At 45.5% G+C, this 13,042-nt stretch overlaps 1 protein-coding gene across 2 annotated transcripts in view; it reads left to right on the forward strand.

The window, feature by feature from the left end:
- Positions 1–13,042, forward strand: part of AMOT (angiomotin) — a 63,607-nt gene that overhangs the window by 15,016 nt on the left and 35,549 nt on the right. Inside the window, exons 1-3 of one of the 2 annotated variants that reach the window (XM_012645760.1) lie at positions 680–736; positions 2,784–3,673; positions 9,921–10,437. In XM_012645760.1, the coding sequence (XP_012501214.1) occupies positions 2,802–3,673; positions 9,921–10,437 (1,389 nt within the window). In that variant the 5' untranslated portion in view covers positions 680–736; positions 2,784–2,801. Of the gene's footprint in view, positions 1–679; positions 737–2,783; positions 3,674–9,920; positions 10,438–13,042 lie in introns of those variants that run through there. The other variant, XM_012645769.1, reaches the window with a different exon arrangement.

Genomic DNA, 13,042 nt, shown 5'->3' on the forward strand with positions numbered 1-13,042 from the left:
CACTGTGTCTAGCATGAGGCTGGCAAATGTCTTGAGTAGTTGATATGCAATAAATACTTAATGACATGGTTCAAAAGTTGTTGTGTTTTTCCTTCCGCCCATCTGAGGCTGAGGAAGTCAAATTGGAAGCCTCCCCAAGTGTTCTTTTTTTGACCAAAACCCTAACTCATGATGACTGCCTTCCCTTCCGGGGTGTGGGGCAGTGAGTCTCACTAACCTGCCCTGCTACTGATAGCAATTGAAAAGTTGCACCCTAAAAGTGACAGTGGTTATGGCTTTTGTCATCATCCACTATTCCAACTGGGGGTGGAAGCAGTAGCTTTCTAGGCCTGTGAGGCCAGAATAGAGCCTTTCCAGTCTCAGACCTGAACATTTTCATCACCTGGAGACTGACATGGCCTTGCTGGACAGTGAGGTGTCTTTTCTTCCCTATTAGAGATGGACGCTGCCACTCATTTAAAAGCCAGGCACCATGGGAGGACAAATCATTCCCTTGGAAGGACTGGTTTGGTTAACTGCTGGCCATTGGTGGCGAAATAGAAACGACGTTTTTATTTCTCCCTCCCTCCCCCTCCTGAACATTTCAGAGTGACCAGTGGTTGAACTCTTGGCGGCGCTTACCCTGAACCTGAGTGTTAGGGGAGAGGGAATCTGCCGTTGCGGTTTCTGGAGCTGCTCATAAGCAAGAATTCCCTATCCTGATCAAGGCTTTAAGCCTAAAAGAAAGCAGAAATAGGTATGGACCATGGGTGTGTGTGTGTATATGTATGTGTATGTGTGTGTGCCTATGCCTGTGTGTGCCTGTGTGTGTGTGCTGGGTGGGGTGGGCGTGGCTTGGGTGGGGGTGGTATACTCTTCTAGGGTCTAAGGCAGCTCGGTGTCTGCATTTCCCTGCCTGGCAGAGGGGATTTGGAAGTGATTTTGCTTTAATACCATACATGTTCCTGTTTCCATTTTTTGAGAGAGGAAAAGTGGTTTGGTAGTCACCTCTTTAGTTTTAGGCACCAAAAAAGACATGTATGTTATGTTTGTCAGCCTTATCAGAAAATCCCAATTTGACAGTTCAAATACAGGAGTCCAGGGAACGGCACTGGGAGGGAGGGAAAGGGGACTGGGTTGCTCAGCAATTGGTGTGCACTTCCCAAATAATATGATGAATGGTATTTTAAAGGGGCCTTTGGAGGGTCAACTGTGGAATCAAACTGCTCAGTTGAACAACTGGAAACCAGGTAGCAGTAACCATCAAGAAATAAGAAAGAATAGAAGTTGACCTTTCTCCATCTACTGTATGCATATCCTGGGTTACTCCTTGCATGTCTAAAGGAAAGGGGTTCATGTTTCCAGAGAGATTGGAGGTCACTTAATATCATGGAAAAATAAGGGCCTGGGAGCCAGGGTTCCAGAGTTCTCATCGAGAAACCTGAGGCTGGTTAAGTTGACCTTTTTTGTGACTTTTTGCATGACATCATGTCCATTCTCCATCAATTACTTAGGATCCTTAGAATGAACGTTTCATTCATTGAACAGTACTATTAATATTAATTTTGATGCTTATCATGGCAGACAGATGCTGTCCAAAGAATTTTTGAGTCTCTAATGAGTTTGTGTGCACTGTACAGTGTGGGGGAGAGGGAAGAGAGAGAGAGAGAGAGAGAGAGAGAGAGAGAGAGAGAGAGAGAGGAAGGGATGGGGAGGGAGGGAGGGAGCGAGACAAAGAGAGGGAGAAGTCACTTACCACTCATTTTTCAGTTGGGAAAATAGAAGTCAAGAAAAGAGAAATCAATTGTTTGGGTTACTCTATAAACCAATAGTATGATTAGAATTTGAATATTAAGTTGTCTTACTACTGTTATATGTTTCACTCAACCAGTATGACTTTTTTAGAAGAATTGGTGGTGGAGGGGGTATATGGCAATCATATACCTTTTCCAGAAGGATGACCTTTATATTTTTCAATTGCTAAATGTTGTCAGAGGCACACTTCAAATGAAAGAGGCTTCCCCTTTAAGCTCCTCCCACTCAACAACAACAAATCTCAATGACTATTTCCGGATGGCTGAAAGAGAAACTTTGTCAGTAATAATTATTCCAAGTCCTTCTCTTATTAAGCCAAGGAGCATCCAAAATGGACACTATATAAAAGGATTTTTTAAAAAAGATATGTTTCAGAGTATTATGAGGTCAGAGAAAAAGGTTTGCATCAAGGCAGGGATCCTTCCTATTGGGTACAAGCCAAGCTCTCTTCACCTTTTATTTATTTTAGGTTTTATTTAGCAATTTATGGCCCCTTCACATCCTGAACCACTTTACAAATCCTGTCTGTGGGGTAACTTTCCCCACTGTTCTACCCCTACCATCACAGTCAGAAGAGTTGGATGTTTATTTTAAACAGAATACACAGAGAGATGAACCCTGTGAATAAGGACTTTGCAGAATTGCCCATTGTGATCACCCTACTTGACTGTTCCAGGTTTCCCAAGTCCTCTTAGAAGTTAAGTCTGGATTGAATATTTAACTCATGCTAAAAGTGAAAGAGGAAACATAGAGCTTTGATGCCTCCAATTCCTCATCATATCAATGCTAGAGCCAGGAATCCCAAACAATTAATCTATTAATTTTAGATTCAATTCTCTACTTTGTTTCTTCAATGGAATCCTCACCCCCAACCCATTTTCTTCCCCTTTAGAGGACTGATTTATCCATCAACTGGGTGTTAAGCTTCCTGTTTCCCCTTCCCAGGTCAAGGGCAGCCCAGGTGCCCAATTTCTCTCTCTCTTCACAAGGCACCACCAGCAATAGAGATGAGAAATTCTGAAGAACAGCCAAGCGGAGGAACCACAGTATTGCAGCGTCTGCTACAAGAGCAGCTTCGCTATGGCAATCCTAGTGAGAATCGCAACCTACTTGCCATACACCAGCAAGCCACAGGAAATGGCCCTCCTTTCCCCAGTGGCAGTGGGAATCCAGGTCCTCAGAATGATGTGTTGAGTCCTCAAGACCACCACCAACAGCTTGTGGCTCATGCTGCTCGACAAGAACCCCAGGGGCAAGAAATTCAGTCAGAAAACATCATCATGGAGAAGCAGCTGTCCCCTCGAATGCAGAATAATGAAGAACTCCCGACCTATGAAGAAGCCAAGGTCCAGTCCCAGTACTTTCGGGGCCAACAGCATGCCAGTGTTGGAGCTGCCTTCTATGTCACTGGAGTCACCAACCAGAAGATGAGGACCGAGGGACGTCCATCAGTTCAGCGACTCAATCCTGGGAAGATGCACCAGGATGAAGGACTCAGAGACCTTAAGCAAGGGCATGTCCGTTCCTTGAGTGAACGTCTGATGCAGATGTCACTGGCCACCAGTGGAGTTAAGGCCCATCCACCTGTTACCAGCGCTCCCCTCTCCCCACCACAACCCAATGACCTCTACAAGAATCCCACAAGTTCCGGTGAATTCTACAAGGCCCAAGGGCCACCTCCTAACCAGCATAGCCTGAAGGGCATGGATCACCGAGGCCCCCCACCAGAATATCCCTTCAAGGGCATGCCACCCCAGTCTGTAGTGTGCAAGCCCCAAGAGCCAGGGCACTTCTATAGCGAGCATCGCCTGAACCAGCCAGGGAGAACAGAGGGGCAACTGATGAGGTATCAGCACCCCCCTGAGTATGGAGCAGCCAGGTAAGAGAGTTCCCTTTCTGTCATTTCCTGACCTCATGCCCAGCCAGCTTCTTCTGCTGCGTGTTGGGAATCTTAAGGGAAGGAATGGGCAGGTGTTTGGTATAACAAACTCCGCAATGCATGACTGGCCCCTGGCTCAGTAAATTGCCTGCCAACCAGAATTTCTAGCCTCTTCAGCCATAATTAGCATTGTATTAACATTCCCTTGACTTCATAGGTTGAACATGGCCTCAACTGCCTAGTGGATGAACAGGAGCACAAGTCTTGATTTTAGCAGCTATTCACTGTACTGTCTCCTAGGATGTTGAAGGAAGGGTCAGTGTTTATCTTCTTGTGAGTTGTTAAGCCTTTCTTTGAGAAGTAGAAGCAAATATTTTGGACTTTTGATTAGTTTGGAACAGCCTATCACTTCCACATAGTCTTTTTCCATAAAGCTCTCATCACTTATTTTTGCAAACAAATCTGTGCATTTCCTGTTAGCTGGCCTTTCTCCATAGAATTACCATGATTCTTTTGGACACTAAAGAAAACACCCACATGTTATGGTAGGGGGAACTAGGTATGTGTGCGGATTCAGAACGTCACTGCCTTGTACTGCCTTGCAGTTCATGAAGTCTGGCGTGTTTCGTCTTACTTTAGTGGAGCGTTTGTTGCTTGCTTGCTTGCGTGTCATATTTTTAAACATTTAAGTTAAATTCCTATCACGTCATGTAGAAGTTTTGGTCAGATGCTAAAATGCAGAAGTAAAATATTCCCTTGACTTCTGTTTCACACATATAGTTCTTCCTAAATATACCTCTTAATTATTCAGAGGCCCATTGTCCCATTCATTGCTGTATTCACCAGACCTTATGATTCCATAATTCTTTTCATTGTTCCTGTTAGTATTTGGGCCAGGTCTCGGATCAGTAATATTTCAGCATGTGAAGCAGGGGAGAAGGTTTAAACCATGGGCAACAATGGTGGCAGTTATGTGTGGCATTCCTGCCCTGTGACCATGGGTAATGGTGGGTGGCCATAGGGTTTGAAGTCCTTAGACCTAGGCTGGCCTTCTTCCATATGCGGCCCACAGACTAGGTCTGTGATCTCTTTGATGTCTAACTCTGTGTCTCCTGTCCCCTCCTTGCTCTCTTGGGAAAGAACTCCTTGGCTTTAAGTTTATTGGGTGACTCAGGAGAGAAAGCATTCAGGGGGTGGAGTAGGGTGAAGGTAAAAGAAGGCACCTGGCATTTCCTGGCATTTCATTTATTTCCCCCTCCAGGCCCTGTTTTGTAGCCAGAGGGAATTCACTTTGGACTCCGCCCCTAACTTTGCCCGTTTACAGTTTTTTTTGCCCTCTTAACTCAGGTTGAAGGGGTTAGCCCTTTTCAACCTCCTCTGTGCAGCTTTCAAAGGGCAGGAGCCTACGTTCTGATACATGTCTTGGAACAGGAAATGGGGTAACTGACAGGGCCATTCAAGTTTAAAGGAGAGCAAGATCTCGATTCCCATCTGCCCAGTGAAATGAAGACCCAGGGAGGGGTAGGTCTGTTCGAGACTGCTTCACTTAGTGGAAACCCATTCAAGCCAGCAAAATGTCAATGCAGCTGGGGGGTTTTGTTTTGCCTTTACTATCAGGATGGAAGAGTCTAGGGATGGGCTGACGTCTGTTGCCTTGTGGGAGGGGAGTGTGCTGGCTGGGGTGTGGAGCAGAAGCCAAAGCCCGGCTCAGCACATGGTCCGCCTTCCCGGGGAAAGCTATTTTCAGAACTCATTCACCAGTATTGTTTGTGATCTGAAATGACTCCCACAGTGTTTGAAGCTAGATGGAAAAGCCCTTTGATCTGCCTAAATAAATAATAAGGAGCCGAAAGAGGGTTTTTTTTTTCTCCCCATACTGATTAAACCACCAGAGAAATTTAGCTGTATTTTAGCACACAGGTTTGTTCTCTAACAATTTTTTTTTTCTGTGAGAGAGGAGCAGAGTGCTTGATAATGATGAATAATCACACCTAAAATGGCCCTAGTGGGAGGATACTCCATTTGAAGTTTGGGTCTGCATCAATCAAATTCTGGCCGCAAAATTTTTGCAGGGCCCCGCACCAGGGAGTGGCACATACTGACAAATGACTGGCAAGAGAGGGTAGTTGAACTGCTTTCCAGAAGTATACTGCTTTTAGGTGGTGACACATTTTTTTTCTCCTTTATTTCCTTTAACTAACTAGCTATACAGTTTGTGAGTACCTTTCCAAGTAACTGCTGCTAGCACCAACCAATTCGAATACTAAATTCTTAGTTCCTAATCTACAAATTACAGATCAGGATGAGAAGCAAGCTCTTTAAACAAATTACTGTTGAAAAAAAAAACCAAACCTTTGCTTTTAGAGGCGCAGTGAAATGCTGGAGATTTGCTGTTAAAATGAACAAAATGTTATAAATAATCCTTTTATTGCTTCATCTTTCCTATGCCCTCCTCCCCACTTAAAAAATAAATATCTCGAAGGCCCAGAACTCTAGATGGGAAATAAGGCCAAGCCATCTGAAGAATTTTACAATTTCTGAATCTTTGTCTAAGTGCTGAGCCTTTTCTGCATCCTGGGTTTGTACATTTATCAACTGCTTTTAAAAATTAAATCATTTCTGTTTATAAAGCAGTCACCTCCTTTCAATTGTTGAAATCCTGCCCAGATCTGAGGTTTCTTGAAATCCTTGTTTAGTGGAATCTAAGGGTGACCTAACTCTGTAGTTCAGAGCAGAGCTGGTTGTGCAAGAGAAACCATCAGGAATTTGCAGCCTGCTCCAGGATTCACAGATTCACCATTGCAGAGCCTGGGAAAGACACAGTTTCTGTGGTGAGCATAATTCGGGGTTCCAGGCTGTTGGTGGCATCTGCTCTGGTGAGAGTGTGCCTGTGCAGGCTGGCACAGTTGTGGGCCAGGAGTGCGGACTGTGTGTGTGTGTGTGTGTGTGTGTGTGTGTGCGTGCACGTGTGTGCATGTGTGCGTGGCTGGGGAGGGCAGGGACTCCCAGACTTGGAGGTGGCAGGGTGGAAGGCGCTGTGTCAGCTGGGTGGAGTGGCTTTTACTTTCCCTTTTGCCCTCACATGCTGTCTCTGGGAGGGAGCACCCCGCCCCATTCCCCTGGCTTTGGGGAGGACTCTGATTTTCGTCACTGGCCTCCGTCCTGCATGGATGCCATGTCCCTTTTTCTGCAGAGCCCCAGTGGCCCAGGTAGGAGCAGGAGGAAGGGAGGGAGGAGACAGGAAGGCAGGTCAGGGCTTCCATGGGATCATGTGATTCTGTTGTCTGCAGGGCGGCTTGTTGTTCCTGGTTAATGTGTCAATGGGGAGCGATTCAAGCTGCTGTGTGGTGGAAGGACCTGGAGAGTGTGCTGCTCACCCAGCTGCCACCTTTATTATTACTGTCATTACTCTTGCTGTTATTATTATTTAATCTTGGGTGTATTTTTGCTTCCTCTGACATCGCTCATAACTCTTCTCCACCCCTGTTGTTCTCCTAATCCCTTCTTCTCAGGGGGAGCTTCGCCCCACTGTTAATACTATCCTGCTTTCTTGTGGTGGGCGGATGCTGGAGCCCAGATGGAGTTCCTTTGCTGAAGGGCTTTCTCTCCTTTTGTGACTGCCCAAGCCTTTACTTGTTTGCAAACCTGCCAGTGATGGACTGCGTTGGTTTTCCCAACATCATGGTGCACTGAGATCTGCTTCCTTTTCCAGCCTGGGGAACCTAGGGTCAGCTGCCTTGTCTCCACTTATCTTTGTCCTGGGCTTATCTGAGCAAGGAGACCTCCTTCTGGAGACCTTGTGTTCTCCTCCTTCCCGAGGCCCCTGGGAAGCTGTATGCTGTCCAGGGCACCGAGAGGCCTTTCAGCATCCAGGAAGGAGGCAGGCCAATGGCTGAGTCTATTTGAGAGAAAGGTCTGGGCTGCTCGATGGGGCCCAGGGGAGCTGTGGGGAGGAAGCTCAGTTCAGAACTGGGCATTCAGTCTTTAAAGAGAACACCAGCCCCTTCTGGGCTTCCAAATCCTAGGAATGAGAATGAAGGTTAATATAGGGACTTTTCCCCTTAACTTTTGAGAGCTGGATTAGAGAAGGTGAAGTTTAAGCCTAATTTTTCTACACAAGAGATGCACAAGCTGCAACAGATTCTAGGACATTATATTTTAACTCTAGGGATACGTAGAAACTGTAATAGTTCCTGCTCAAACAAGGAAAAAGAGCACATAGTCTTTTGCCTGTGGGGAAACTGAAGATCCACAGAATGGAAAATAGGAACTCTTCATTAAAGACGGTTATAAACAGCTCCCAGGCTTTTGATTGGAGGAGTGCTTTGAACTCTGGGAAAGAAAGATTATGTATGGTCGCAACTTTCTACTTGTAATGATGAGTACCATGTAAATTCCTCTGGTGTGCCCAAGTAGTTTGCATGCCCTCTTTAATATTCAGCAATTATTTATAATGACAAATGTATGAAATTAGAAGAATGTGGGCATACCAGAGGCAAAGATGGGGCCCAAGGACAGAATCCAGGGTTTGAGCAGGTTTGAGGGCTCTTGTGAATCTAGGTTATTGGGTATCCATGAGCAAGTGTTTGGAACGAGTCTGTAGCTGTAAAAAGTCCTTATGGTGAAAATCTCTTATAGGGATCCATAAATGAACAATAATGGTAACTGGGGTGTGTGTGGGAGGGATGTGCTTTAGCATCTGGAATGCCAGTTAAAAGTTAATTGTTCCTGGTGATTTGTCCCAGTTCCACTATAAATTTTATGCAATTTGCCACAAAGATTAAATGGATATCCTATAAGTAACAAGCTAACAAGGTCAGCCTATCTCACTGGGAGGTAGATAAGAGACTCTTGTAATTCCTATTGAGCTAAAGCTAAAAAATGAGAAGACCCTAGTATTTCTGCAACTCATTTGCAACTTCAGGAATGAAACATGCTCATACAGATTGAGTAACTTGAGAAAGGTTACACAGCTAGTAAGCAGTAGAAAAGATCTCCAAACTCTGTGTTGGGATCCAAATCCCATGCTCTCAGCTGTATCAACTGTAGCACAAGCATCCACAGGACGTGGGAGCATAGCAGGTTAGTTGGGCATGGGCTGGGGGTGAACAAACTGTTTGTCTTCAGTGTACACTTTCAGATATTCTTCCTGGCAGTGGTGATGGTTGAAATGGTCCATCCACACAGTCTGATTGTTTCCCTTAATGCCTAATAGTCATTAAGTATGAATTATTTGTATCTAGGTATTAGTATTTTGTTCCTAGTAATTAAGCACAAAAATGGGAGAGCCACATTAAACAATGTATTAAAGTCCTCTTTCTGGAACTTTCTATATGCAATAGGCTGGGAATCTGAACATGAATTCACAGAAATCAATGCCTTATGGCAGTAGAAAAAGCCAGAAAAAATGGGAATAGGGAAAGAAAGATTCTACCCTGGCATTACCACTAACTCAGTCTAGTATTTGGAAGATCATTTCCCTTCTCTGGGTCTCAGGTTTCCCCTCTGTTCAAGGATAGAGTTGTACTGAATAATTTCTTTAAGGCCTTTTCAGTCTTTACATTTTGTGATTCAGTACATAAAAGGTAGTATGATAGTGTTGCCTGTAACCCCCTCCAAGTCTTGCTATGGTTACTGCTAATGGGCATCATTAAATCATTAATAACTGTAATCAACAATAATTATTTGATATCTCTAATGTAATAAGTATCTACCTGTCCTTGAGTAATTTATTTGGTGAATACATGAATTATCAAAGGGAGTTATGGATAGCAAGACGAGGGGTGGTTTTTATGGCTGTCTGTTGTTTCCTTCCAGGCCAGTGGAACATATTTTCTAAATTGGAATCTTTACGTGAGCTGGACCACATATGTAATGTCAGAAAAGCTTTTGTTTAAAATAATGAGATGAAAATCACCTTGTGGAAAAATTGTTTGGAATGCTCAGACCTGAGCAGCGAGGGTGCAGCCGTGTATCACTTAGATTTTCACAAAGCGACCATGGAAGTCATCTGGTTCTCTCCCCCATGGGATGACACCTCTGTTTGTCAGGTGGAGTCATAGAAGGTCAGACCTAGAAAGAGTTATAGAGGTCTTTGCAGAGATCCCATAGTCTAACCCTGACTGCTCCTCATTCCGCAGGTGTCCTGGGGGCACCGGAAGCCTCCTCATGTCACTTTCTTGTCCCCTTCTCCCCCAGTGTCTTAGGAGGGAACTTAACCTGCAGGCCTGCCCTTCATGTTTTACAGGCCAACGCAGGACATCTCACTGCCACTGTCAGCCAGGAACTCTCAGCCTCACAGCCCTACTTCTTCCCTGACATCTGGGGGTTCCTTGCCCTTGCTGCAGTCTCCACCGTCCACTAGATTGTCTCCTGCCCAACACCCCTTGGTTCCAAACCAAGGGGACCATTCAGCTCACCTGCCTAGGCCGCAGCAGCACTTCCTTCCTAATCAGGCTCACCAGGGGGATCACTACCGCCTCTCCCAGCCTGGCCTGAGCCAGCAGCAGCAGCAACAGCAGCAGCAGCAGCAGCAGCACCACCACCACCACCACCAACAGCAGCAGCAGCAGCAGCAGCAGCCAGGAGAAGCCTATTCAGCTATGCCTCGGGCTCAGCAATCTGCTTCTTATCAGCCCATGCCTGCAGACCCTTTTGCCATTGTTTCCCGAGCCCAGCAGATGGTTGAGATCCTCTCGGATGAGAACCGGAACTTGCGCCAGGAGTTGGAAGGATGCTATGAGAAGGTGGCAAGACTGCAGAAGGTGAGGTTTCCATTTCAGCATACTAGGGTCTCTTTTAAGTCTTGTTTGTGGGATTTGTTTAATATCCATATAAAAGCCTACACTTGTGAGTGCCTACATTACTTATGTGCAGGGCTTCAGGATTCTTACATCTGAAGGTCGAATATGGATCAAACTGTGGAAAAAGTCTTCTGCCTGTCTGTCTGAAACAAGTAACATTTTACGTGTTCGTGAGGAGAAAAAAATACATAGTTTTATCAGACACCGTAGCCCAAAGAAAACTTAACTGATTGTTTTAGAAGTCCAGAAGGCAGGGTTACTTCTTCATAAGGTCAAGGATGCTGATGGTACCTGTGTAGATGAAGGATTTGCCAGCATTTTAAATCTTGTCATCTTGATCAGTTTTTCCCAAATATGAATTTAAGTCTTAAATAAAAGCCATAGTTCCTAGACAAATCTCACCAGCTGAAGTAAGAGCCAGTCCTGCCTTGTTCTGGAAAAGGCTTAGAGTACTTTTCCTGGTGGGAGTTCTCAGAGTAACTCTTTTTCGACAAGTCCTGCTCCTCCCCCCCACCCCACCCACACTTTTTGCTTTGGTCCTTCCCTGCAGCTCAAATTCAACATCTGCTCTCTTTCTCTGGTGTGTGTTAGGGGGGCAGGAGGGGTTTAGCACCACAGCTGGGTGACAGGTGACAGCCCTAGGCTGAGGAAATAGAAAAAGGAGTGTGTGTCCCCAGTTCACATTCTTCCCTGGGCCCCCTCCTGTCTCCTGCAGCTGGGACTTTAGCTCTTGAGTGCCCCAAGCTAGGAACCTTAGCTCTTGGCTTCCAGTGGCTGTTGGTGAATAGGGTTATGCCTTTGGCAGCCTCTTTGCAGCTTTTGTCATTGTGAAGCTCATGTGGTTTGATCTCCCTACAATGTGAACTGTTCAGGGAGGTGACGGTGAAGGTGGGGGAGGGAGGGGAGGTTGCCTTGCATTGTTCAGTAACTCTGTCCTTAGGAGACACAGGAGTGGAAATTTCAGGGGCCTGAATGAAGCTGAGAATTTGTCAAACACCAGATCTGGATCCTAAAGGAAAGTAGGGCTTATGATCAGCTAAGTATTTTTATGTAGCAAAAAGGCTCCCCCCTCCCCAGTTTTCCCAAATCTGGATGGGGATTTATTAGGATGGAATGAGAACTGTTTCCCCCTGGCTTCACCCAGATTTTATATTTTCTCATCCTCATTTGAACTATATCTCTCTCCCCATCACAATGGTACAATAAATTAATTATGTCCCCACACTAGAAATCTGATTTGCCTGATAAGGTTAAGAGTTGCCACCCGTCCCCAAACTTTGTCTTCTGGGTGGCCCGGCCCTATCTTTGATGCAGTCACTGAAGAATGAGCCAAGATCTACCATAGGCCCTCTTTGCCAAAGGATCGTGGTGATTTTGAGGGGCAGTGGGGTTGGGTGAGTGACAATGGGATGGGATGGGTGACAAGAAGAGGAACAGAATAGGATTTTTGTGGTTGTTTGTTCCCCGAGGCAGGGAAAGATGCCTCAGATAAGTGTAACTGGAATAGCTTGAGTGCTGGCTGAAGTGGAGGCCAACCCAGTGCTGAGGTGGAGTAGAGGGGAAGGTGAAGTAGGAGAAGAAAAGGAAAATGGGGAGAATAAGGCAGATCCCGGGGGGGTGCTGGAAGAAATGAAAAGGTCCACGGCTTGTGAGGGGAATAAGTAGACAGAATAAATCTAGAAACCCACCACCACCTTCGCTATATCCTGCTCCCAGCATCAGCCAGACCGAACCAATAGGTATGCCTTTCTGTGATGTCTTTTCCTGGAAGGCCCTCTTGACAGATGTGTAACTTGCCCTTTTGAAGGATATGGTATCTGTGCAGGGGGTAAGGGAAAGATTAGTACAAGATCTTGAAATAGCAGACTGCAAACCTTGAGGAAAGGGACTGCCTTCCAGGTGTGACATTCTGTGGGGGGAACTGGACAGCTTTGCCCTGCAAACGCTGCCCAGAACAGACCAACACCAAGTCTGCTCTTTCAGATGGAAATGTTTATTTTCTCTGCCCAGTGCTTGAATTTCATGCAAAAGCTTCATCAGGCACAGGCCTTGCAGATCTTGTCTCTAAATGCCATTCACCAGTTTTCACCTTCTGTGCTGCTATCTTGGTGCCATCTGCGAAGAGAGAAAAACACTTTTGAGTCTGCTCTTTTCTGTGGTGTAAGCGTCATTTGTTTGCAGGCAGTCCTGTCTCTGGCAATATTTTGGAGATGGGGGCAGGTTGAATCTGGCTGGTTTGGTAACCCTACCTTTCCCCCAGTCTCCCAAAGGGGCCCTGAGATTTCTCCTCATAAAGTACCTTGAGCTTTGGTAAGGAGGATGGTGAAAAACTGAGAAGGAATGCAGAGTGGTTACAGGAGTCAAATTTAATTTGAAAATTGTTTAATAGGCCATGGGGTTTATTTGTCTTATACAAATTATATGCAAATATGTCTGTGGTTATTGTATGTGCAGTGGAGCTATACTGGTTAGAGAAAGACACTGGTGTCTAATTTCTTGTTTTCTTCCTGATTCTGGCTGATTCAGGGCAAGACCCTTTCTCTTTGAGTTTTGTTTTTTTTTTTTT

This window comes from Propithecus coquereli, unplaced genomic scaffold, assembly GCF_000956105.1.
Source record: "Propithecus coquereli isolate 6110/MARCELLA unplaced genomic scaffold, Pcoq_1.0 Scaffold104, whole genome shotgun sequence".
NCBI classification, from domain to species: domain Eukaryota; kingdom Metazoa; phylum Chordata; class Mammalia; order Primates; family Indriidae; genus Propithecus; species Propithecus coquereli.